A 26851-nucleotide genomic window follows, 5' to 3' on the forward strand; every position below is an offset into this window, starting at 1 on the left:
AGGTTGGTCATCATAGCTGACATGGATATCTATCTACAACTGAGTTGAACGTGTTGAGTCCCAGTAAGAAAGGAGACCTTCTGGCTTGTTTGTTTTTGGGAGAGAGTGTTTGCTGTTTCTTGTAACACCAAAGTAATGCTTCAGTTGAGATAATTACAAAAGTTTAGCAATTGTCTGGGAAATAATTCTCCATTATCTACAGTTAGTCAGAACCAGTGGTACCAGTGAGATTTTTCATCACATGGTCAGTCATTGATCCTATCTCTATACTGTCATGCCTTTTGCCTTAATGAAAGGAGGGGGTGAGAGGATCTTTAAAATCCATTATAGAATTTGTGGAACTATTATAAAGCACTCTTAGTTTTAAAACATCTGTTCTTTAAATGAGCTGTAGCTTGGAAGTATTATATATAAAGCAAAACAAGCAGATATCCTAAAAAGCTAACAATCTGAGTACATGAGAAATAAAAGGGGAAGGGAGAGACAGGTCATCTCCATGTCTCAGAGAACTTGGACGCATGGAAATGATGAGTAGATTGTGCTAGATGTATTGACCATGTGTGCTAAAAACATGAGGACAGGCGAGTTCAGGATTTGGAATATGACTTAAGTTTAAAATTATTTTATTCTAGCAAAAGTCACAATGTATGAGGAGAAGAGCCTGTTAAATAGTTTATTCTCCCATTGCCTATGTATATAGATTGAACCACATTAGTTCAGGGAAGTAATACTAATTCTTTTTTGTTTTAAAGGTAAGAATCATAGATACTTTGGGGAGCTTTCAATAACATACTTCTGTAGTTGTCCATACATAGTGTTTTGTAAACCATAATTAAGATGCAAGCTAGAACACATGTTGCCCCAGATTCACAGAAGCCAACCTTACTCACTACTTTGACACACAGCAGATGGCTTGTTATAATGTAGTTGTTGATGCAGTAAGAACTGAGAGCCATGACTGGTGTTGCTTATAATTGCTACCGATTAAAAGACTGTAATGCCTTCAAGAAGGCATCACTGTTCTCCCTTCCTACTAAGGGTTTAGTGAGATCCTAGACCAAGATGGTATTTATGCCTAGAAGATGCCTGAATATCAATTGGATCTTAAATTTGTGCTTTTTATATTTGTATGTAGATACATTTTTCTGGAGGGCTGAAATGAAGCATTTTTATGTAATTTGATGCTATTTGTGCAGACTCTGGGCATACAAGACAAATGAAGGAAGAAAAAAGATACTAAATGTGTGCTAAAAAGCTTTTCTTATTAATTTGGCATTTTTCTTCTCACTAAAATCTAATTTTCTTTGAGGAAAGCTCTTTTCGTGGGTGACAAAGGTTAAGGTACCTTGTCAGGCAGATGCAGTCCGCATTGGAAGCGCTTGGCTACTGTGATGGCAAGTACTTCAGAAACTGTGTGGTAGGCATACAGGGATACTGCATCAGGAACTAGATCATCCAAGGAAGTTGAGCAGTAAGCTAACAACTGGTAAACAGTATGTTTCCGACGCTGTAAAATGCTTGGCAATACCAGAGAAGGAGGAGGCCAAAATGAAAGGGCAGCTTTAACAGTTTTAGTCATTAGTAGACAGTCTGGACACGCTAGTGCTCTTCATGATGGAAAAAGGATAAGAATTACTCTTAGACTGCCTGCTGGCTGGGAGAACACGTACACTTGACTAGCATGCAGTAACATACAGGTGGATAAGCTGTGCCTTTTAGTATTCAACAGCAAATGCAGAGCACAATAAGTAACTGGATCAGACCTTGTTTGTGATATCACTCCATTAATTTCAGTCAGTTGACTTCAGCAGGTTTAGCTTGGAGATGAATTAGTGCCATGTTTGAATAGAACAAAAACATGTAAGCTTTCTGTAAACACATCTTACATTTTTGTTGAACACTAAAGGTAACTCATTGAGGAAGGAAAAAATGGAAGGTAAAGACTGTTCATTATTCTGTTCTGAGAAGAACAGGCATAGGTCAAGGTCAAGCTGTTTGCTCTTGGAGAACTGTATTCTGAATAAACTGGCATCAGCATTACAGTCCTTGATCTCTTCTCACATAATTCAGTGTTTTCTCTGAGCTATTTTAGGAGGAAAACAATTAGAAAAGGTTGTGTTCTCATTCATACTGAAGTTGCTTGCTTTCGCTAGAGTAAACGTGATCTGTGGTCATTGAAACATCCATTTCGATTAAAATCTGAACTATCTTTTACATCAGAGACAAAAATATATAATGCCCTGTCTCTTGCCTTTAATTGTCACAGCTCAGTGATTTAGATAGTACTTTGGAATGGCAAAACTTTGGCTGACTGCCATGATACACAGTAAGCCTAGAGAACCTAGGAATCAGTAGCTAATAATAATTTAATTTTATGGTATTTCCACCCAAGTGAACTGAAATACAACTCTAAGTCAAGGTACAACTCTCTGCCTCTTCAATGTTTTAAAAGATGTTTAAGAGTTTTTCCATTTTATTATTGACACTCTCTCTCAATGCTTGAAAAATTTAATACTTTAATGCTGACCAAGATACAGAATCATACAAGGTGAAGGACCTGTCAGCGGAGTCCCAGAATGACTCTAGAGTCAGAAACTCCAAACTTACCTCCTATTGCTGGCATTTCCGTTGGGATGTAGGTCCTGAAAAATCTTAGGGAAGTTTTTTTTTTAATTTGTACAATGTTCTTATTAATAGCTTAGAGCTGATATAAGGGGACTTCCAGGGGACCATGTCACTCTATTTGTCTTTAGGGTATGACTTCTTTTTTCCTAGAATTTTTCAAGCTGTGTCTAGTTTAAATGGCAAATAATATTTATATTAGCTATAATCCTCTACTTAGTTGCAGTGTGTTTTTTGTATTGAACAGTAAACTGCATTAAAACCGTATAATACAACAGTTAACTGCAACAGAAAATAGATTGGAAGACAAAATTGTATTGAGAAGGTTGTTTCCTTGCTCTTCCATTATTTCTCTTCTGCTCCAAATCAGGCTATTTTTGTACTTGGTTGTCACTGTCCCTTTTTTGGGACCTGAGGAGTAGCACATTTTAAAAATAGACTTTGCGTTGGAGATGAATTTGTTTCTGAGGAAAAGTATCATCTTGTGAATCTTTATGCTTTCATAAGGAACTAAGGGTTGGACCTTTCATTTCCAAGAAAGTGAGGTGTTTGGTGATTGGTTTTTTTTCCCTTTTAAAGTAAATGCATTTTTTTCCTTATTTAAAGATTTTCCAAGGACTGTTCTAAATTGGCTGGTTACTTGTGTCATTTTGAGAACTGAAAAATGAGTGTATATGCTAACTTTGAAGTGATCCTTAATTGCTGTTCTTGTCTTGCATGGTAGAAGGAGGAAGGAGGGGAAAGAGCAATTTGACTTCTGCAATAAAGATTAACCCAGGAATGCAGAGAGCCCAATATATGTTTATTTTCTTTGAATAAGATAAGAAATCACTTTTTAAAACGTCATTTAAAAAAAAAATCAAAACTCAAAGCAAAAAAAAACCCCACTTGTCTCTCCTGAAAATCAGCATGTGGAACAAGATGATATCCATGACAATGAACTGCTTGCAATTGTCATTGTTTTGATTGCCTCCGGTTAATAGTAGCTCCCTTGAAATGTCTATTTTTCCCTTTATTTTTAATGTTTTCTTTGTGTTCACAGTGGTTTTTTTTCTTGCTGAACTTCATTTCTGGTCATGTTGAAGCTGATGTTTGTTTTTATCCAGGGTATAACTGAAAGATTACTTTCAGCTTTGTCTGTGGTCTCACTGACCTGTTCTGGTTATAAAATTGTAATACCTCCCAATCTAGGTGTATTGTACACAGTTTTTGAAATTTCCATTATGCAGCAGGAAACTCAGTTTTCAGCCTCTGTTTTCTATAGTGCACAGTTTTCAACATACTCTTCCCTACCCATCATTAGTTTTTCTTTATTCTTTGTAACCGTGGAAGAGCTGCATCTGAAACTTCTAGGAATGTGGGTTAAATCAAATTGAGACTCACAAAATTGGTTAAAGATAGAAAAAAATGATTGGGGATTAAGAAGGGGTGGAGGGTATTTGTCTGCCCCTTGAACTTGGAAAAAGCAGCTATGTATGGAACTAGTTCCTTGGAACTGTATTTTTCTCCCTTGTTAGCAGCAGCAGTAGTATTCATTTTCAAATCTGAGATGTTAGGCATTTCACAAGATAAGTATTCACAAACTTGATGGTCTTGCATCCTCTCTCTTTAAATATGATGTTGAAGTGTTGTCCTAAATAATATTTTAAAATATTATGTAATACGCTCTCTAAAGAATATATTAGAACAAATGTTGAGTTATATCAGAATTGAATTCAAACTTAAGTGCCTAGCATTATTACTGTTCATATTTGTGTAGTGAGCTTCTAATCTTCAAATACCAACTGATATGAGAGGGCAAAAACAAGGTGATGGGCTTATCTAGGGGCAGGTCTTGAGAAGAGATGGCAGGATGGTAACACAGATGGTACATGCTGATTTCACTTTTAAATTCTGGAGTCAAATGTTGGGATCCGTGTCATTAGAAGGTATTTTTAGGGAGATAGGGATTGAAAATATAGAAACAAACACCACCTTCTCTCCTACTCACACTCTTTCCCACTTCAAAAGGAAAAGCTGGAATGCTCTTCCCTGCTATTATTGTATGTATGTTCTGAAGAAGTCACACAAAAGCCTGTTTCTTGCTGCTTCACCACTAACTCCATGTGATACAGGTTGGGGACCCCAAGGATCTGTTGCTCCAGGATGGGCCAGTTTCACCAGGAGTCTCTCCTGAGAGCAGAAGCTCTAAAACACTGGAGTTACCAAACCACCTCACTGTGCCCATGCTCACCAGAGCTAACTGGTTCAGTCCGCAAGCACAAGCTTCTCGTGTGCATTGACATTTGTTGTGATTTTGTTATTATTTCCACTCCTGTGTTTTAAAATGACTGGTTCAGCGGAGTATACTGATTGCTAAAATGATCTCTACCAAAATTTCATGTTCATTTGAGTATATCGGTTTCTCAGGTTTGTGGTTTAGTCACTTTATTTCAAAGTGAAAATACACTTACTCCAACACTGGATTGAAAGGCTGAACTTTGCAAATAGCAAGCTTGAATGCCACGTGGTTAACTCTGTTTTTGCTACCTATTTGTATTAAAGCTCAATTCCAAAACACGGTCTTCTGTATGTTGTAATTTACACATTACAATTATGATGGACTTAGATGTTTTTATCATAACAGGAGAGAAATTGATTTTGCATGTGCAGGGTGAAACTGCCCTGTCTCTGGCTAATGGATTTGCTTGGGGGCCAGCAGAGGACAGTTTAATTCTGTACCCTATGATTAAACATGCACCTGGGATGCAGTAGACAAAATGCCACTTGAGCTGAGAAGACCACATACTTGAGTACTTGCATTATTTCAGGTAATGGAGTGCCTCTGTTATCTTGTACTGCTGGGAGAGAAATTATTCCTGGGTGGGCATTTGTGACTCTTAGTTTGTCAAATCATTGAAACATCTTTTACTGATAGAATCAGTATGTTTCAAGAAAAGGTTATTCTTCAGGTTTTACTTTCTTATTAAAACTGATTTTCCGTGAAAATTCTTAACTAGCTCCAGCTCATGCTTTGGTGTGTTGTTTACCTTGCCCCTCTACAAAAAAACCAACCAACTCAAAAAAAACAAAACCGAAAAAACCCAGCCTTGTCCCAGGAATGTTAATAGTCGGGATAGTAAAGGAAACAATATTTAAACTCCACTGAAATCCATTGTATTCTACTGGTTATTTATGATAGTATCTGTATTAATTTATTTTGAAGAACAATGTTTCCTAGATATTTCTTCTTAAATGGTAAGTCTGGAACTCATAGGAGGATACTGAAGAATACATTGCCACTGTTCCTGTGTTACTTGAACTGTAGTGAGGGAATAGATGAAGTGTGACCAAGCACTATGATTTTAAGTTCAAGAGTGTCGTGGTTTCCACAGAAACAGCTATCTCTATCGTAGCTACCGAGTTAGTGCTTATAGGATTTTGCTTTTTCCTCCTCTAAATAAAATTTGATTATGCTTCATTTTGTTTTTCTCTTTCCCTTCACTTCAAATTTCTCTGAAATTTGCTAGCTTTAGTTTTTTTCAGTGCAAATTTACTTTAGCCATTCCTTGTTTGAGAAAAGAGTTGCATGTAAAAACATACTTGTTTCTCTTTTGTAGTAATCTAAAGATGAGTATGTCATTGGAACTGGTTATGAAGTTCGCTGTAGTCTTGAATAGTGATCTGGGGTGCTGTCACACTTCTATGGTGTCATGTTAGGATCGCCCCACTTCCACAAGTGGTGTGGCTTTGAATGAGTGACATGGGTCTGTCACCTGGCTGGCAATGAAACTTCAGAGCTTTGTTCAGTCACATTGACAATTTATGTTATTTCTCATGTTCCATGTCCTTTTTTTTCCTGCTATGAAGTATATTTATTATAGGTGCAAGGTATTGTAAGGGTAGAGCAGAGCCCTTTTGTGCATCTAAAGCTAAATGCAGGGATTCTGAGTGTTGCCAAATGTAAATTTTAGCTGTTCAGTTGAGGAAGTGCAGTTAAGTTACCTGTATTCTCTGTAAAGTATCTGGTGAAAATAGGTGTGTAGAAATGTGATTCATAAGAACTATAGTTTTATTTATTTTACCAAGTGACTCTTGAACAAAAGTCCAGAATCAAGGATCTCTTTTCTCTCATGAGAATGTTTGCAACGTTAGCCTCCAAATTAATACTTCTTGCTTACTTGCTTTCTTACCTTACACACCTGCATCGCTAGTTTGAAACTACCAAGAAACTACCAGCTAGTTTCTTGGCCAAGAAGGAGCTAATATTCTTCTTCTGGATGTGTCTCTTAAATTCCCAGAAAGCTCTTGAAATCTTCAGAAGACTGCTTGGGAAAATGACATTGGATCCAATGACCACGAGCTGATACAGTTAAAATCAAATAGAAGAATAAACAAAGTAGGAGTGTACATAAAGGCTTTGGATTTCAAGGGGGCAGATGCTGATTAAATTAAGTGTACTGGCATATAAGGAGTATATCTGGAGAGTTTGCATGCTTGGTGTTTCTTCAGGTCAAAGACATTAAAGGTATAAATTATCTGCATGCTAGATGAGTGAAAGGATGTAGAGAGAGATTTTGAATTTGACAGATTAATAACCACCTCAAGAAGGATATTGAGAAGGAGCAGATAAGTAATGGAATAAAATTCACAATATATATTTACCCAAGTTAGGTTATGATGGGTTCATTAGTCAATTTTCTTGGAAGGAGAGTGTTTTTCAGATGAGGGAAGTGCAGAAGAGGTGTAATCTGTCTGGACTTCAGTGAGTAGTTGATGTGTTGGTTTGGGAAGGCAGGGTTTGGTAGGGTGTGACTTGCGTGGAGAAGATGGTAAGATACAGTGTTCAGTATGGAAGTGTCAGACTGACAGTTATGCTTAGTGGACTTTAAAGATGAATTTTGGAACCAATTATCTTTCTGATGTTTTCATTTATGCCACTGACACAAGGAAAATCAGTATGCTGATGGAATTAGTTGATGATGAAAATTTAGAGGCACCAATAGTACAGAAGACAATCATGGTGGTGTATGGAAAAGATTGGATTATCTCAAAGATTGTATTAATAGGAAAATAATAGCATTAATATAAAAATATCCTGTACATCATGGGTGGTTGAAATCAATACTTTGTAATGCAAGCTTGAAGTCTTGTGTCATGGAAATGACTGGACTAGAGCATTGCAAGATTACTGCATTGCAAATGTGAGACAGTTGTGATGTCTGTATGGAAAATGGAGAGGCATTTGTGGACGATTTAAGGAGATTCTAGTATAATTTTATAAATTCCTGAAATATTATGTGTAATTCTAATGATGCATACTTAAAAATGAATCAGAGCTAAAGCAGATGCAGATTAAAATGAATTGTAGAATCACTCACATTGGAAAGGACCTTGAGAAGTTTTCTAGCCCAACTTCCTACTGGAAGTAGGGTCACTGCTGAATTCAGTAAGGTTGCTTGGGGCTTTGTCAGTTGGGTCCTGAAAACCCCCAAGGACAGAGCTTCCCAAAGCATCTCTGGGTGACCTCTTCCACTGCTTTGATGTCCTCAGGGCAAAAACTTTTTCCTTATCACAGTTCAAACCCACTTGTTTCTATTTATGACTGTTGTCTCTTGTTCTTCTGTCTTGGACCTCAGTAAAGAGGTCATGGTCTTGCTAATTTAAGCATAGGAAGGCTGCTAATAGGTGCCCACCAGGCCTTCAGGCTAACCAAGCCCAGTTTCTTTAATCTCAGTTGATGTGCTTCAGAGCTTTGAAGACAGCGATCACACCAAGGGCCAGCCTATTAATGAGGAAAACCTTTGCTTGTTTATTTTAACAAAGTGTGTCCTTGTCTGTTGATGTAGAAGAAATCCATCAAAACCCCAAGGGAGGAAAAAGCCTGTTATAACTAAAGCACAAAGTAGATCTGGCATCAGTGAATGTAACCTGTCCAAGAATAAACTTATGTTGGGAATTAGGAGAAAGCTCCACTCAATGGAACAGGCAAGTTCTAGAGCAGCCTTCCAGGGAGTATAAAAACTGAAGTTCTTCAGGTGGATCTATTTCCAGAAGGGATTACATGAGATGATACATCTAATTTAGGAGTGAACTGGAGTCTAGAATCTGCAGGTCCCTGACGACTTGGCCTGTGTAATGCTGCTGTTTCACTTGGACTGTTACTCAGGCTTGGTTCAATCTCTTACATGAATCTGGTGGAATTCAGTCGGTAAAGTGTCCTGCATGGTGCTGTGAGGTTTCTTTGGCCTAGAGTCATTAGGAAACTTTGATGCATCTTTGGAGAAAATTATTTCTTACGATTATGAACTTGAATTTGGAAGTAAATGTATTGGATTTTGAGAAGTGAAACTTCAGTCTGTATTTCTGAATGATTTTATCTCATCATTTTCCCTTGTGGTCCATCATTAGTTTTTAATTCAATTTCACATCTATAAAGAAAAGGAAAAAAATTGTCTTGTGTATGTATTTCAATCTTAAACAGCTGAAGAAAAGCAGTTAGTTTAAACTTGGGGTTTTATAGCATGTGGCGATATGACACTTTTCCTCCTCTTCGTTTTAATTATAAGGTGGAGGAATCTTAAGCTGCTACTGGAGCATAAAATTAATAACAAAATAACTTGTTTAATTGAATAAATGGGAAGTCACTTAAACATCAAGAAACATCCTGTAGGTTGTAAATATCTCATTGTTTGATGTTTAAGTGGCTTCCCATATTTAACTGTAGCTGTGAAATTAGAAACACTGGTGGCACTAAGACATTTTGTAGTTACACCTTGAGGAATGAACAAATTCTGCAGATGCCTATAACAAACAAAACACAACTTATTCTACATGTGCATATATGTGACCCAAATTTCTGTTCCAAAAGTTGTGGTCATAGTTGTTACTACAATCTTTACATATATATATTTTATTCTTTTTTTAAATTTATGGTGGGGTTGTTTTTTTGGTTTAAAGTATATAATCTACACTGAAATTATTGTGTATGCGATGCAACTGATGGGGTAGTTACTGGAGCTGTAATTATGAGATTGGTGTTGTCTGTGGTGTGAGGGGGAGAGAGGGTAAGGTTTGCATGCTTGAGATAACAAACAGAATGTGCTGTTACATCACTGCTGAGGGGATGTGGTCCACAAACTGTATTTAATCTGACTTCTGATACTGTCGCTCTTCTTAACTGCTTTCATCAGTAACATTGCAGATGGTGCTATAATGCAGAAGTGTGAGAATGTGATCCTTACCAGTTTATTGTAGCAAAAACCTGGAATTCCCTTTGGTAGCCTGAAAAAAAAAAAATATCAGGATGGTCATTGTTATGTCCCCTGTGGAAAAACAAATTTGCCAGGGCCACAAGAATTGCAGAAGTGTCTCGGGACCAAGACTCTTGGCAAGAATAGGTGGAGGGGCTTTAAACATACAAGAGATACAGATCCAACTTCCTTGCTAACTTTTAATATAGGAAATAGGATACAGGGTAGCTAAGACCAATAAGAATCCTTTCATAATTTGAAAAATTAAAATTTGCTGCTTTTGTGTCAAAACTTCTCTACCTAACCAAGATATTTTTTTTCCTGCACTTTCCTTTGAGTAATTCTGTATACACATATGCTTTTTTTTAGATATAAACTTTCATTAGTGGCATTTTGCCAAAAAAGTTTGTTTCAGATACCCTATAGTTTGTTTGAAGTGGCATTCTCAGGCTTGCAGAATTAGTACAGCAGTTGCAAGCCATTAAATTTCCCAGTGCTCTTGAGGGGAATGAGATTAGAGTCTAAATTTAAAGGCAAGTTTTGGGATTCTTTACTTCAGATCCTTTGAGGTACTGTGGTGTGCAACTCAAGACTAAGATTCCTTCAAGATTAAGAAATATAAAGATATATATATCTTATATATATAGGCAAACATGCAAACTAAATGTGTCAGTGGCATGCTGTACTATAAATAAGAAAATACTTTAACCTTTTATTAGAGCAGCTGTTTCCTTGCATTTGATGCAACATCTGCTTGACTTGATTTAAGGATTTATTTCAGGCTTCTGATATTTGATGATATTCTTTTTTTTGTTAATGAAGATACTCCTTCTGCATTTTATGCATACTTTATAGTACATCCTGTAAAATTATTAGTTTATCTTGATATGCCTTTTATATTTCATAGTAAGACTGTAGGAAATACTCTTCAGCAACAAAAAAACTTAAGCACTCTTAAGTTACCCATCTTGGAGAGGTGTGTGGGGGGAAAGGAACTAACATTTTTCACTTTTTTCCCTGTTGCTTATATTGACTTTACATTGTATATTAACTGTAGAAGTGTGACTTAATCAAATTTTCTAGGAAGCCGAGTTAGTTTTGGTCATTTCTTTGTGATATCCATCTCCTTTCTGTATTCACTTTAGCGTGCCTGGTAATCTCAAAACTCAGTAGTGAGAATACAAAGAAATGTGTTTCCTTAAATGTTATGCTAGCTGAAGAATAACTTTAGTTCTATATTAATGCTGTGCCCTAATCATATTTTAAGTGCTAAGCAGGGACTAATCTTCTGGGGTTTTTTTAGTCATCTCCTTGTAGGATCCAAATCAGACAGTTGTAGGGAGCTGATGGTTTGGTGTTATGTTTACTGCTTAGGAAAGTGTTATGACCTTCAAAATAGGTAATCCCCACCACAAATAAACTACACACAGATGAAGGAGAAGAAATCTTTAGATAACCTGCATAGAATCAGAGTTGGGAGGCTGCTTGGCCAGAGGGAGCAAACTAAGGGGAGGTGTCAGGGGCCAGTTAGAGTAGAGGAGATGGATGTAGGGAGATGCAAGTGACAGGCAGGAGGGCTGCTGGTGAAGAAGCTCCTCACCACTAGTGCCTACAGCAGGCACTGCTACCAAATATTTGGCGTTGGCTGGTTTGTTTGTTTTCTAAACAGGCAGCCCATTCCCAAGTACAATAACAGTTTGTGACGCAGTCTAAACCTCCTAAATTTTTGGCAGTATGTTGGTGTTGTAATGAGATGCATTAATGCTTAAAGGATAATTAAAGATAATGAGGTATAGAGAAAGTGGAATGGAGCACAATACACTATGCCTCTGAAAGCTGGAGCATGACTTCTGATGAAAAGAACTTATTCTCTACACAGATATTTTTATGGTTTCATCTGAATATGTACATAGTAACTGATGTGGTGCCGTATTGCAAACTGTTGGTTAAACAGGAGAAATTAGGATTTAATAGAAAAGTTGTGAATGTGCATAAGGGCCTAACATAAAGGACCTAGCTGAGAGGAGCAGGAAAGCAGCTCAGAGAGAGCTCATTATTGGAATAGTTACCGATCAATTGTCAGATCAGTCTTACGCTTCCTGATTCATTTAATGACAAAGGTACATGTAAAGAGATCTTGCAGCTAAAGTTTATTGATACAGGAAGTTAGAAAAATGCTCTTAACAGAGAAAGAAAGAAGTGTTACATAAAATTTTGGGGGTATTCCATAGGTCATGGTCCCAGACACGGGGGAGATCTGAAACATCTTTGTGGTGCAGAATACTTCTTTCCACCTAGCCTCCTTTCCCTGGGAGGGATGGAGTGATGGGTGTGGGATGAAATTTGGAGTCTTGTGCTTTAGTGCGTTATGGCCAGAATGTCAGTTACAAGCTTGGAGGCTGAATAATTAAAAGGATGAAAGTAGAGAACAGTACAAAGTAACTGAGCAAACAGCGTGGTGCAGTTATGAAGGTGTATGTACTCTTAAAATACAATCACAGTAGATGTTTCCAGTAGACAGAGGAAATTACTGGTGGTGGTGTACAAGAATTTGGTGAGACATCATTTAGTATGCTTCAGAAATAGTCATCTGTTTTGAGGAGAAAAGAGAAGAAATTGAAATGTGCAGAGGCAGGGTCCTAGGATGAATGGGGATATCTCACTAGGGAGAGCTTGAAGAGCTTGTCTTGGGTAGTCCAGCTAAAGAAACCATATATGTAAGTATTGTTTATACATACACAGGTGGAGACAGCTAAGAGTGGGGAAACTTCTTCAGCTGAAAGACAATATAAGCAAAACAACAAGTGGACATAGGCTGACCATTGCTAAATTTAGGCATAATGTAGTCAGGTTTTTGGAGTAAACAGGAATAGTGGCACTTGGTCTGCTTCTTCTGCTAAATCTTGGTGAGATTTGAAAATAATTCCTTAATCATTCTGGAAATATCAAAGAAAATAGAACTTTAATGTTTATAGCCAGATGTGTTCTGAATTTTATGAATAATTGTATTTGACTAAACAGCATTCCTGCAGCTTCTCCCCTTTAGTTTTTTTTGTGATTTCCTGATACGCAGCGATACTCTTACAGTGGCTGTGGCGCTTTCTCAGAGACTGCTACCACTTGGCTTCTTTCCTGGGCTAATGGCAGAACTCGTATTTTCTGAAGGGTGTTAGCAGGGGAACAGGGAGGGAAGCCTAGCCCTTTTATGCTAACTCTTTTTATCCTTGCTACACTTTGAAATAGACTGAATTGCTTTTTGGAGGGGTCATTTTCTTCACTGACCTTGAAGTGTGCAGGATGATAGAGATTGTAATTTAGATACCTCCATTAGGTGCTTAAAGATAGGTGGGATGAATCCAAGCCAAAACATTCAAGAAAGAGTAGACAATCTGTCTGGAGAGCTACTGAAATGAGTGGTCAGTAGTAGGTAACTGAGTCAGGACTGTCATGTTCAGTGGATATGATGTGCTAAGATTTTTGACCCTGAAGAAGTCTTGAAAATTTGGACATCTCTCTAAACTTTTCCTACTGTATTTGATCTCGAAGACAGTTTACTGAATTCCGACAAGGAAAGCTTTGTTGCAACTTAACTTAAATGAGAGCCACTGTTTGAGAGTGATTTGGAAAAAAAGTATCCAAGCAGTTAGTATGCTAACTCTTTTTAAAAGTTGGTGCAATTTAGGCTTGTAGGCCAAAACACAAAAGCAGCTAGACTGTTGCTTGCCATGGGCGTTGGTAAGTGCTAGCTACCCAAACATATTTTGTGACCTTGCTAGCAGTTGCTTGAGGAGCCAAAATTTAATCTCTTTTGCATTGTAAATAGTGTCATAGTGAGCTCTTTATACAAGTTATTTTAATGCTATATGGAAAAGGAATTATATTCAGTGACTTGCAAATAGAGAAGAGAGGAAGATTATAGCTGAAGATGCTGATGGTTAGATAAAGGAAGTTGATTATAGAAAAACTATGATGTGGTGTTATTATGATATTACATGTGGATCTCGACCACCTTGCTTATAGTGAAAGACAGTGATGGAACAGAGTTTTGGGTTCAGAAGACTGGCAGAGGGATTTGAGTTTTGTGGCAGCTGGGACCAAGGAAGGGTGCTGGCTGACTCCCTGGTGTTTTGTAGGAGATGCGGTGGGTGAGATCAGGGCTGACAAATACTATGCTTTTATTGAGACTCACAGGCTGTTCAGGTGCAGATTTTGATATTTTTAGTGCTCTCTGTTGAGGTTAATTTTTCAGGTTTATGTTTTTCCTCTTCATTCAAGAAGATACACTGCCAGTGTGTTTTGACTGGAATTTTTTTATACTCTGCTGAAAGCTTTTTTTTAATGGCACAGTTGATTGAGTCACTACCTATTGGAATCTTCTGGTATTTATCATAAGAAATGCCAGCTGTAGGAATTTAATCTTCCCAGATTATATGTAAACAGACAAAGTTTTATTGACTACTTTGACTCTATTTTAACACCATCTTAAACTGTTTTCTCAATTCACTTTGGATCAATCTTCTTCTAAAACCAATGGCAACTTTTTAGTAATTTAAAAAAAAAAAAAATGTAAGTCTTCTCTGGATACTTTCCTAATACTGCATTTTTTTTTTACAGATAAATTTGCGCCTCATCTTGGTAAGTGGGAAAACGAAAGAGTTCCTATTTTCACCAAATGACTCTGCTGCAGATATTGCAAAACATGTGTATGACAACTGGCCAATGGGTGAGTAGCTATGTGGCTTTGGCTTTTTAACTGGCAAGCTAGAAGCTTCCCTGTATTTTCAGACTAAAGTGTCAACAATCTCTGATCTCACTGTTCAAATTAAGTATATTTATTGTGTATCTGGGCATAGATTTATATAGAAATATGATTGTCATCTTGATTTCTTTTTCCATGTTTCTTCAGTTGGGCAGATTTTTGGATGTCTGGACTATTTCCCACTTTATTTCTAAAATTTCCTTCACCAAAGTGGAGTACTACTTTCCCCCTATCTTTAGATACTTTTCTTGATCAATTTTGTTAGAGGATCTCGTAAGTGTGAGGACATGTTGGAGATACAAAACCTTTTATGTGAGGACAGATAATGTAAAACATGGCATGTCACAGGAACGCATTAGTGAAATTGAGTCTGAAGTACTTCTGCCTTACTGCCTTATCTTGGAAAGGATCTGTAATAATGATATTTTTCCAGGAAAAAATCAAATATGAAAGAACATTTTAAGAGACATTAAAAAACTGAGGTTGTATGAATGTATTTGGTGTTATGCAGGACTACTAGCTTCAGAAAATGGAATTGAAAATGTAAGATCTGTATTCACATATGTGAGTCGTTCCACAAAAACAAAGTGCTTCTGTTCTCCCTGACTATGATTTCATGGGACAATAGCCAAAACATAGACATAGCATTACATACAATGAAAGAAAATGCTTCTTTTGGTACAGGACTTCATCTGGGTTACTGTTTTGATGTTAAAAAAAGGCTACTATTTATACAACCTACAACATTGCAGTAGCTGTTTCTATGGTGTCTTTGTCAAAGAGGTATGGTAGATAATAATTTGTGCCAAAAAGTGTTGATAATCCGTATTTTAGGCCTTAAACTAGTGTCAGGAAGAACAGGGCTACAGGGGACTTGTTTGCTGTTTGTTTTGCTGGGATGCAGCATTATATGTTAGTAAAATAAGTAATGAAGGAGAAGGCTTTTAGTCCTCTGAAGTACTAGATAAAGATGTAAAACACACTAAGAAATCTGGTTGATACAGCATCTGTGTAGCTACTGTATATATTCTAATGTGTGCCTGCAACATAGTTGTCATGAACAAATGTTCTTTGTGTACCTTTATCTGAATTAGTAAAGGCAGAACTGTGGTTTTTCTACTCAAGTTTATTCCTGAACATGTGGTCTCATGTTCCCAGTCTTGTAAAGAGCTTGAAGGCTGCAGATTCTGAGCTGAGAGTTGGGAAGAAACCCAGACTTTAAAGTCTCTCTTTTAAAGAGAGGGAAAAAAAAAAATAGAACCGGACATGGAAGCCTCAGTTCAAATACCTGCTGTCCTGAGGGAGTGAGCTAAATCTTGATGAATATTTGATTGCCTGTGCAAAGAAGAATAGTGTCAATTTAAAAGACTGAGGAAAAAATCTACTTCATAATAGTGTATAGGTTTTCACAAACATTAGCCCGCTAGCTGTTTTCAGATTGAGAGTGCTGCTCTTTGCCACAGGGCTGAGAAATCTTGATGAGGACTACAGTTTCCTTGAAATAGAGCATTTTTACCACCATTTTGACTTGTCATGATCTTGTGAGGAAAAAAGTAATGAAATATCCTCAGTCACATGCTGTCAGGATTAAGGCAAACCTCTCCTCCCCTCTTTTGGCAATATGGTTGTTAATTAAGGATCTCTTGACTTGTAGTGGAAAATGCCAAATTTATATTAATGTTTATCATCTAGGTAGGTTATCTGTTCTCTCCCCTCCTCATCCACCATTTTCTTCTAAATAATATTAACTCTTTTCTTGTACAGCAATTTATCTGCTGAACTTTAAAAAACAAAAAAGTAATAGGTAAATACTTCCTCTTTGACTCATTTAGTCATCAGTGGAAATTAAAATTTGAAATCATGTCAGAAAGAAATGTTTCAGACTGCCAGCCAAGAAGCAAAAATTAAAAGGATGGGTAGATTGGCAGCTTAACAATGAGCATATACCTGTGCCAAAACGCAGTCTGTCTTCTTTTGATTGCTGTTTTACGTCATTATGGCAGCGTAAACTGGCTGAACTTCTCCTCTTCACAGCCATAGTATAGTGGAGTTCAGACTGTATGGAGTAAAAAAAAAAATTTGAAAAATTTGGTATCTTCCAAAAAATCATTTACCCTACTGGCAGTGTGATAATTTAGATCCTTAATGTAGCCCACTTCACAGCATAGCAAAAAGGGCATGTTCTTGAATTGCAAGACAATTGAATCAGACCCAGAGTGTAAATACTTGAAATTCAAATAGCTTTGGTTGCCTAATTTGATCTAATCTTATAAACTAGGCAAATGGCAGCTACCCGGGGATATTGCAGCCTGTGCTGTCGATCCCAGCCCTGCCTCCACTGTGTTCTGGGGCTGCGATGGCTCCTTCTGCCTGCGTCTCTGCCTGCCTGCTTGCTTTTTTGCACCAGATGCCTCTTCGTAAACTCTCCACAGCCCTCCACAGCCATGTGGCTTTTGTTTTAAATGCTTCCCCTTCTCCTCTTTTCAGTTCTTCTTTTGCAGTGCCAGTTGCTATTGACTGTATGTTAATTGTACGTTCCCAGTGAACAGGTTGGTTTCTGTCGCTTGTTGTGATCCCTTGCTGAATATTCATTTTGGTATATAAACACTACAAAAACCGAAAGGGAAAACATTTGTGAACAGCTGGTGCCAGATACCTGGTCAGCTAAGAAACAGTAGACACTGTATTCCCAGAGAGCCCATTTAAATTCAACATTACAAGGTTTTATGATATTTGTTCTGAAAGCAAAGTGCATATTTATTTGTTGTTCACATTGTGACAGCAACAGTAAAAGAGTAGGAAAAGATCATTTAAGCTTATAAATTATTTATGACAGCTTAAGCATTATAGGAAATGCATTATAGGAAAATGCATGCTTGCTTTTCCCGAATCACTGTTTGCCACATAAAAACATCCACAGATTGCCCTTTGAGAAGTTCCCTAAAATGTATCCGTCGGCGTCTGCTCCGTGTGAGCCCTCTGTTCCAGCTCTCCGCGGTGATGGTGCGGGGCTGCTCAGGTCACTGACCCCTCTGGATGCTGAACTGGTTGGATCTGGCCATCGTTGAACACCGCTGAGCAGCCTGCAGAGCGTTTGTAGTGCTCTGCTCTGAGAATCCTATTTCAAATGACCCATCACGTGCGCTTTCGCTCTGCGTGTGGCTGCTTCCCATTGCTGGAGAATGGCTCCAGTTAGACAGTTAGCTGGTGAGGAGGAGTACGGCTTGAGAATCTTCTGAATGGGAAGAAAGTAAGGCAGTTTTAACCAAATGGATATTAAACCTCAGGAAGCAACTTGCATTTATGAAATATTTTGTGTAGGACTTGTATATGTGCTAAATACCTGAAAAAATCTGTGAAATAATTTAGTAGTATTTACACTTGCAGGCATAAAATTACGTGTTTCAATGCCCGATTTCAAATCCTAAATTTAAGAATAGATTTTAGGAGTGCTAGTCTTGAATTATCTTTCTGTATCTTTAGTCTGTCTCTTTAGTGTTTCAGGCAAGAGGGTCCTGTTCTTGGTTTTCTTCCTGGGTAAAGGTGAGAGAAATAACAAAAGATGCTTTTATTACAATATAACTGAAAATTTTCTCACTTTTTTCAGATTGGGAAGAAGAACAAGTCAGCAGTCCAAATATCTTGCGGCTTATTTATCAAGGGAGGTTTCTTCATGGCAATGTGACACTAGGAGGTATGAAAATAATTTTCAACCATGTTACAGCCAGGCAAAGGGCATATTTATTTACAGTGCAGTAAATACTACTTTACTGTTCAAGATCACAGTAGGGCTTGCTATATATTTTTCCTCTGCATAGAGTGACATTGTATCTTATTGTGTATTTTTCCATCTTGTTACCACTGGTTGTTAAACTTTGGGAGGTATCACCTGGTAAGCCAAGCCTCCTCTTGCAAAAAGAAACAGTAATGCTGCTTTTGTTTGTGGTCTTTCTAAATAGAATACTTTGTTCCACCTGTCTTACACTGCACTTGCAGGGTAAGCTTCTTCAGAAATGTCTTAAGTATTTTTAAAAATTTGATAAAGATTATGATAATTATTTAAACAATAGTTTATATCTTAGTGGAATGAAGGAAGACACCCTATGAATGAGAATGAGGGGAAGCATTCTTGCTGTCCAGTGCTCTCCCAGGGATACAATTGCATAGTTATGCGAAAACAAAAGTAAATGGCTTCACTTCATATGCTAAGGAAATGCAATTCAACTATGCCCCCTTGTGGCAACTTTTTTCCCACAATTAGATATTTTGATGGGTCTCTGATAGAGATATGACACAAATTTGTAACAACAATCTTTGCTTTTGTAGATGAAAATTGCCAGTGTGAATACCAACTATATCAATGACTAAACAAAATTATACTCTCTCCTCTGTGCCAGTTTAAAAATAAATTAATACTCCTACTTTCTCTGTATGTTCAGATTGTTCACGCATTTGGTACTTGAGTGCAATACAGAGAGGAGAATACAATACAAAATCACTAATGAAATGTTTTTGAAATTAAGATGAACCTGAGAAGACTATTTCTGGACTGCTTATGGTGGTCTTCCCGTGAAGAAGTGACTGGGATGATAGAGCCATTGATTTGCTTTCTACCATTACTGATGTTGGCTAGTGATGTACTTTTAGAATAGATTTACTCTCCATATAAATCAATTTTTAATGCTGCTATATATACCAACAAGATCACTGTCAGTTCAGCTGGGAGAACTCTGAAATTTTTATTCACTCTTTAATTTGTATGTTTATCAGGTGCCAATGGGTGCAGCTAGTAGCAGTTGGAGTAGCATTGAAAGACGAATGTTAAGTCTTGGATTATCTCTGCAATTGTAGAGATGCTAGTCTAACCCTACACGTTCTAGGCAAGGATAGCTAAATGGGATTTTCTTTGCCATTCATCTCTAGGTGTTTCTCTTGACCACCAGTGCTTGTTCCCTTTAGTGACATTTGTCTAAATCTGAAACAACTTTGAATATTTGTTTAATGTATTTAACATATTGTTTAACGAGTTAAGCTGAAAAATAATAGCTGCATGCTGTTGACTCTTGCATTAACTCAGGTCTATGGATTTTGAATACTTCCTTGGATTCAGGGCATTTCAGTACATTCTTAATCATTCATGCATTGCAGTTTAATCATCATGATTTTACCCTAAGGATTTTACATGTATATTAGTGTTTCTCAAATATCTTTTTGGTTTTGTATTGTTTTAAGAAAAAAAAAGCCTAAAAAAACACTGGCTTACTTCAGTACTAATGAAGTTATCTGGAGCAAGATTATACAGCTGAAAGGGGAACAACAATTCATGAAGTAGCCTGAAAAGACTGTTGCTTCAGTTTATGGTGTTCATTAGATGTAACCCTAAGTGAACTAGTTATCTTTATAAGGGGGGAGGGGAGGAACTTCTTGATAAATACAATAGTTTCTTATGCTGTTATAATACAGTTCCATTAAGCATTTCTATCTGCCACTCTCTATAACTGAGTTAGAGCACTTAGTGTTTTATTTGCTTTAGGTAATTAGGAAATATTGACTGGAATTTGGACCTACTGTGTACTGAAAGTCACTTTATCAACTAGTGAAACAAAAGTTTCCAAGGAAACAGCTTGGTGTTTTCTTTTTTAAGAGGAGTCCCGTTTTTGTCCCCATTTAAAAACGATATTGTAATGTTCTTGTTGTAACCTCACATGTATACATAGTGCCTTAGGAATTTGAGACTCCTATAAACTAAGCCTTAAAAAAGACAAATTGATAGGGAAAACTGACTCTTGAGGGGAAAAATTTTATTTTAAAGGAGCTGTCTTTCTTGCCAGCTTCTCTGAATGGACTGTCACTACAAAAACAGTAGAGCTAATAGCATTGGAAGTGGCAAAGACAAACAGACCCCTCTGTAAAGCTTGTGGTGCCACTCTTGCCTGTAGTGCTTGAGCCAACACTGTTTTGTTGTGTCCTGCCTGTGTGAAGGGTTGGGGTAAGGCAGAGTTGTTCAGCTTCCAACAGGAATTTCATCCTTTAGCTAAATACTTGGTCTGCAGTTTGCATTTGAGATAATATTAATTAGGAAGATGATACATAATTGACAGTTCTCTGTTTATTGTTACATAATGGTAATCAGCAACGTTTTACTTCCTTATTTATTGGGGAGTGGGAAAGGGAAGGCAACCCACCCTGTGCCATACACATACCAAAAGAGGGGGTGAAAAGTAAATTCTGACAATAGAAAATCTGAAATAAAAGTGGAATTAAACAGATAGGAAAGAAATTAAGTAAAAGTTTAGTTTAATTGAGAGAAAGGGGTGAGAGAATGAAGACAAGAGCAAGGGATTACTGAGCATAGGTTAAGGTGCTCAGATTCTGTCACAGTGCTCCAAGCAAGAAGCTGGAAATTGCTAGTAAGAACTTGTGTGAACTATGCAAACTACTAGCTGAAATTAGTTAGTTGAAATATTAGCATACTTTTACTTGATTACTGTAAATAATTAATCTCCACAGATCACTAATCAAGTCTACTCAAGTGTCTTGATATTACGAAAGATGTCCCTAACATGATTAGTTTGTAGTATTTTGCTCTTTCTGTAATGGCTTCTTAAGGGTTTGTCATGAAGACAATCCTTTTCCATTCAGTTAAGAGATTGTTAATATGCTCTAAGCAGAGTTTTCAGTTGTATCACAGAATCAAGTACCCAAAATACTTCATCATTGTCAGAGTTTAAGCTGTCAATAGCTTTTAGTTGCAGGCACAGGCAATGCTTCAAGTAAACTAATCAACTTTAAGACCTGACTTTCTACAGAGATGGCTTTTCCCAAAGTACAGCTACTTCAGAGAAGTGTGTGGCGCTGGGTATCCCTGTGTATGCTTCCACCTGTGTTTTAATCATAACTTGTATTTTTTCAAACAAATATGTAGTCAATGAACATGATTTAATAGCAATGTTGTAGCTAGGCTTGTATTCAATACATGTAGTAGCCAAATACTAGGTTTATTTTTTTCTTACTGAATTTTGAATTTGTAGTGATTAAAATGCTGTAGTGATTAAAATAGGGAGACATTTTTCTCTTCAGTTACCTCCAGGTTTATTGGACATTCACTATTCATTTATTCACTTAAAATGCCTTAGTGCACTGTATGTGAAAATAGATGATGTAAATTGAATTTGAGAGGACAAATTCTACTCAAGTCAGAATGATTTGTGTATTTAGGGTTCAATTTTTGTTACATTTATCACTAATTTTTTTTTCTTTATAAGGAGGGGAGGACAAAACTTAGGCGAAGCGTCTTTACCTTACATTTCTCAGAAAAATAATAAAGAAAAAATCTTAGGAGTTGGAGAGAGGAAACAAAACTGAAGTTACATAAAGAACTTACAAAAATAACTTCCCCACACCAAATAATTGGAAGAAGTCGAAGTTCAGAATATTGAATCTGGCAATGAGAATCTGCTAAATATAATGAGCAACAGAGAATCCTTTCACTTCAAGGAGAATAGAAGTTTTGATAAATATACTACAGTGCTAAAACCATAAATACATTATCGTGATGGTATACTTAAATCAGAATGTGAAAATGATCATTATAGTTTCAGAAACAAGCAGAATAAATTGTGGAAAGCTCCAATTTTGTTGTTTTGTGTTACTAAAGCTCACTAAGGCAATATTAAGAGTTAAAATGTTCTTAATTTTATATTTTTCATATGCAGCTGATGTTACAGATTAATATTAAAAGGCATGATGCAGACATTTTGTATTTGGGAAAATCTGTTATGGATCAAAGTATGTTTTAGGAAAATCTGTTTTGCAGCAGTGGCTCAGTGTTTTGATGTCTTATGTAGTGGCTGAAGTAGCCACGTTTTTGCATCCTTATCAATAAAGCCTGAGTCTTTGCATGAATGTGTACTTCTACTTTTACTCAAAAGAGGAAGGCTAAGTTTCCTAACAGGAAAATCATGTCTCTTAAGAACACAATGTTTTAAGTGATTATTATCAGGTCCCAAGACCCTGATCTACAAAACTTTAGCCAGAAATGCTTTTATAAATCTATTTAGTAAGCAGTTCAAACCTAACAGTATGAACTTTTGAACAGATGCTAATCCAATTATAGTTAGTTTCAGCTGGGTGTTTTAAAGAAAGAAAATAGTTGTAACATATTAATAAATCTCCCTTTCTCCTTTTGCAGCATTAAAACTTCCTTTTGGTAAAACAACAGTGATGCATTTGGTGGCTAGAGAGACATTGCCAGAGCCAAACTCTCAAGGTACGCTGTGCACTGGAGGTATTTCTTAGTCAAGTATATGGCAAAGCGGTCAGATCTCTTACAGGCTTTTTCAGTATTTTGTAGTAGAGAAAAGACAAGTCCTTGTGGTCTTTTGTGAAGCAAGTGATGGAATGCTTTTGTACATGTTGTTTATAGAAAACTAAGAAATTAACTCTGGTTTAGCATTTTTGTAGAATGCAGACATTTACTCAAAACTTAAACTTCTGTTTTTATTGTTAAAAACAACTCCTGATTTATTTTTCAGTTATGTATGCATGTATATAAATGATTTTTTTTTTACTAAAAATAATAAAAAATATACTTGTATCATGCATACTCACACACAAAACAATCTAATTGCTTTAGAAATGGCATGTAAGCAAAACTTTCTTCTTGCTCCACAGGTCAAAGAAACCGTGAAAAAACTGGAGAAAGCAACTGTTGTGTAATCCTGTAAACCCTGTTAGCTTTACCTGCTAAGTGTGATGTAATATAGTCTTTGTCTTTCATGCTGCTGGAATAGAAGAGGCCCTACCTTGCTTCAAACACCTGTAGGAAGAGCCTATCTGTAAATCCATGGAACTGAAATATTACACGAACACTGTCTCATTAGTCTTTTTTTTTTCTTTTAAAGAGAAAGATCTATGAACACTCATTTTTGTTTTGTTGTTTTTTTTAAAATTCCTGCTTTTTGTTTGTTGAATAATCTTACAGTACATCAGTTCTTGAAAGAAGTCAATCTCCAGAAAAGTTAATGTGTTCTTTTCCATAGCAGGAATCATTTTGCTACCACAAAAATCTCCATTAACCGGATCTAACCAGTCAAGCTTTCTAGATGCAATTTGCACTAAATATGGTTGACAGTATATTTCTCATCAACAATCTCTAACAATATTTGAGACGCCTAGTAATAACCTACAATGTATAATGCAACACTGGAAAATAGTATATCTATAATTAAATCTCACTTATGGCCAAATCAAAGGAAAAACCGTTAAGTCAATTCTACCTAAGTCAACCTTGGTGGCCGAACTGGCACAGAATACTAACTAAACCAAGTCTAACTATATATATTTTCACTGCAACAAACAAACAAACAAAAAAACTATGTGCCTGTAATTTAAAAGCACTCTGTAGAGGGCTGATGAAACTGATTTTTTTCGTTACTGCGTGCACTCTGATCTCGTACGTTAGTTGAGTGCTTATTCAGACAGCACAAACAAGTGCAGAGAGTGCATTTCCTAGCCTTAATATGGGAGGGGTAATTTCCTGTAGTTCATAGGCTTTTATTATTGTGCATAAATGTTAGAAAACATCATTTACTAATCAATTTTATGTATTTGAATATTGGCAATTGGTGTTTTTCAGTCATTTTCTCATCTGTACCTTAGTGTCCAGTGTCATGCTTACTCATTAGAGACTTCAAAAGAATTATTAAAGTTTAAAAGCAAAAAGAAAAACCTCTGCCATAGTACTAGTTTTGTTTCTTTACGTAATCTGCATTTGGTATTAGTGCTTGCAATTGTATTAAAATCAGAAGCTGATTTTTGAAGGCATACATAACTAAAAAGGATGCCATTCTTTTATTTCATATCAATAATTTAAACGTTGATATGCTAAAGAAATTTGCACAGCACTAAAGCATGAGCTAGTTTCATCTAAACCTGTAAAAAATAAAAATTAAAAAAAATATAAAAGATTTTATATTTTTTCACTGGGGAGGAATTCTTCCTGGCTGAAATTACAAATATGTGTAGAATATATTTAATAAAAATCTTATAAAATACATAACTATAGAAGTTAAATATAGATTGGCGTGTAGTATAATAGAACAATATTCCATATAAATAGCTTTAGCCTTTAAAAAAATGAGTCACAGGTTGACATTGTGTTCTGTACTTAAGTGTCCACAACTCTTACAGATGTTCTGTGTAATCGTTTTTTCGAATGATTGGCATCATTCAAATATAATCAGGTTATTTTATTCATTGTTACTGCTTTGATGAAATGCTTTATATGCAGTAGATTTACAAAAATATTGTTCATACTGATCAGAATTAAATTTGTATAGAGCAGAGTTTTAAAACAAATTGTAAATAGCACTAAACATTTTCTTTCTGCAACCTGTACTGATAGACTCTTCTGTAAACTAAATAAAAGAATATTGTAGTGCATTTCAGTGGTGTTTAAGAGTTCTAATTGGGCCTGTAACTACTTCTAATAATACTTCTTAATCTGGAAACTAAGTAAGGACTCACATTTTATTTATTTAAAAAAAGGGGGGAAGGGGGAGTAAAACCTGCTGAAAATTGCTAATGGGATTTATCGCTTCAGTTTTGTTTTCCATTCACATCAAAAGAAGTGGCCTAGAGGGGTTTTTTTCTGTCAGAGAAGAATCCAAGCATGGACAGTTGGAAATGTATAGCAGTGTCACACCCTGGTTACCTCACAGAAGTTATGTGCTCAGACTGTAAGTGTCTGTATTCTTCACTTACTTGTAGCAAAGAGTATACACATGCCTCTTAGGGTGCTGGGAACTCAGATGACAGCATTATTATGTACTCATTGCCTAAATGAATCTTGAGGGGGGATTTCCTTTTACACTGCAGTGTAGTTGCTAAATAAGTAACTATAGGACACAAACCTCATTTAAAAAAAAAAAAAAAAAAAGCTTGTTAAACATCAAAAAGGTATTAGGACCATGTTATCATCTTTAGCCAGAAAATGAAACTTCCCTTTTCCAAAATGCTGACCACCTTAGTAACACAGGCTCAGATGGGAAATGGCTCTGACGATACAAGGAAAAGAAATGGATTGAGGCAGGACACGTTTTGTTAGTTAAACAAGTCTTTCAGATGCATTGATTTTGAAAAATGAATGTTTGAACGTAATCTTGGTTTGAAAAAGTAGCTAGGTACTTAATACAGTATAAATACATGAAAATCCAGTAACTTCTAGTTAAAATATTTGGCGAGATTGAATAGCAAAGTATGTGGAGTTCCCTTTTGTTGAGATGAATTAAGATGCATATATGCGCATGTCCAAGCAAATCCTTAAATGCTGCTTGGCATTTAAAGCACGAGCTTGCCAAAATAGCTCCTGCAGAAAGTGGGTAGCACCGTTGCCTTAATTTTCCTGCAAATTGTCAGAGTTCTGCCCATTGCAGAGCATTTCTGTTGTGGTGTGAGGTGGGTGGAAAGCTGTGGGGGAGAATTGCTAGAAGATTTGTGCTTTTTTTTCCTTTGATGCTTTATAATGTGGATTGTATATTTGCCAAAACGAAAGGAGTCGCTCTTAATCCCAGATTCCTTAGCCTTGCTAAAGTTCACACATATGCTTCTCTTCTACACTGATTGGAGTCAGGAGAATACTTGCAGCCCGTAAAGATTAAAGCTAAATCTTTGTAGGGTCAGGCTGTTGGATGGTCCGATAATATGTTGAAGAGTTTGGCATTTGATTTGCACTGTTAAATAGAAATTATATTTTCCCTGTGGATGAGTGGGTAGATGTCACGAGGGAAGGAGAGGATGAATTAGAGCCCTTCATATTCTGAAATATCATGAAGGGACCACGTCTGTCTCCCATACCATTGCGTTATCAGTCATAAATTAATATTCGCACATGTGAGGAATGATATCTGGTAGAAGTGAAAGTACTCTGTAGCTTCTATTTTCTTAAATGATAGCAAAAAATATGACTTGAAACAGTGTTAGGGATTAGCTCAGCTGCTGGAGAAAGTATGCCCGCTGTAACGTTAAAGGCTTGGCTAAAGTGCTGCATCAGTATCAATCCAGTGGTGATCTCTGCAGTCTCTGAATACCTTTCCTTAGTACGCTGCATTTACAACAGGAGGAGCAGTGATTTAATCTAGAAGAAAAATATATGGTGCTCTGAAAAAGCTTCTTTCCTCTTATAGGTAAGAAGGCAGGCAGACATTTCTGAGCTGGCCAAAAGTCAGTTTCTGCTGCT

General features: G+C 36.6%; 1 protein-coding gene across 1 annotated transcript in view; it reads left to right on the forward strand.

Annotated features, from left to right (window-relative positions):
- UBL3 (ubiquitin like 3) overlaps nt 1-25056 on the forward strand; it is a 57895-nt gene extending 32839 nt beyond the window's left edge. Inside the window, exons 2-5 of the mRNA XM_074859875.1 lie at nt 14469-14577; nt 18221-18307; nt 22805-22882; nt 23287-25056. Coding sequence (XP_074715976.1) covers nt 14469-14577; nt 18221-18307; nt 22805-22882; nt 23287-23339 — 327 coding nt within the window. The 3' untranslated portion in view covers nt 23340-25056. The remainder of the gene's footprint in view (nt 1-14468; nt 14578-18220; nt 18308-22804; nt 22883-23286) is intronic.
- Nucleotides 25057-26851: the final 1795 nt, after the last annotated feature.

Source organism: Strix uralensis, chromosome 2 (assembly GCF_047716275.1).
Source record: "Strix uralensis isolate ZFMK-TIS-50842 chromosome 2, bStrUra1, whole genome shotgun sequence".
NCBI classification, from domain to species: Eukaryota; Metazoa; Chordata; class Aves; order Strigiformes; family Strigidae; genus Strix; species Strix uralensis.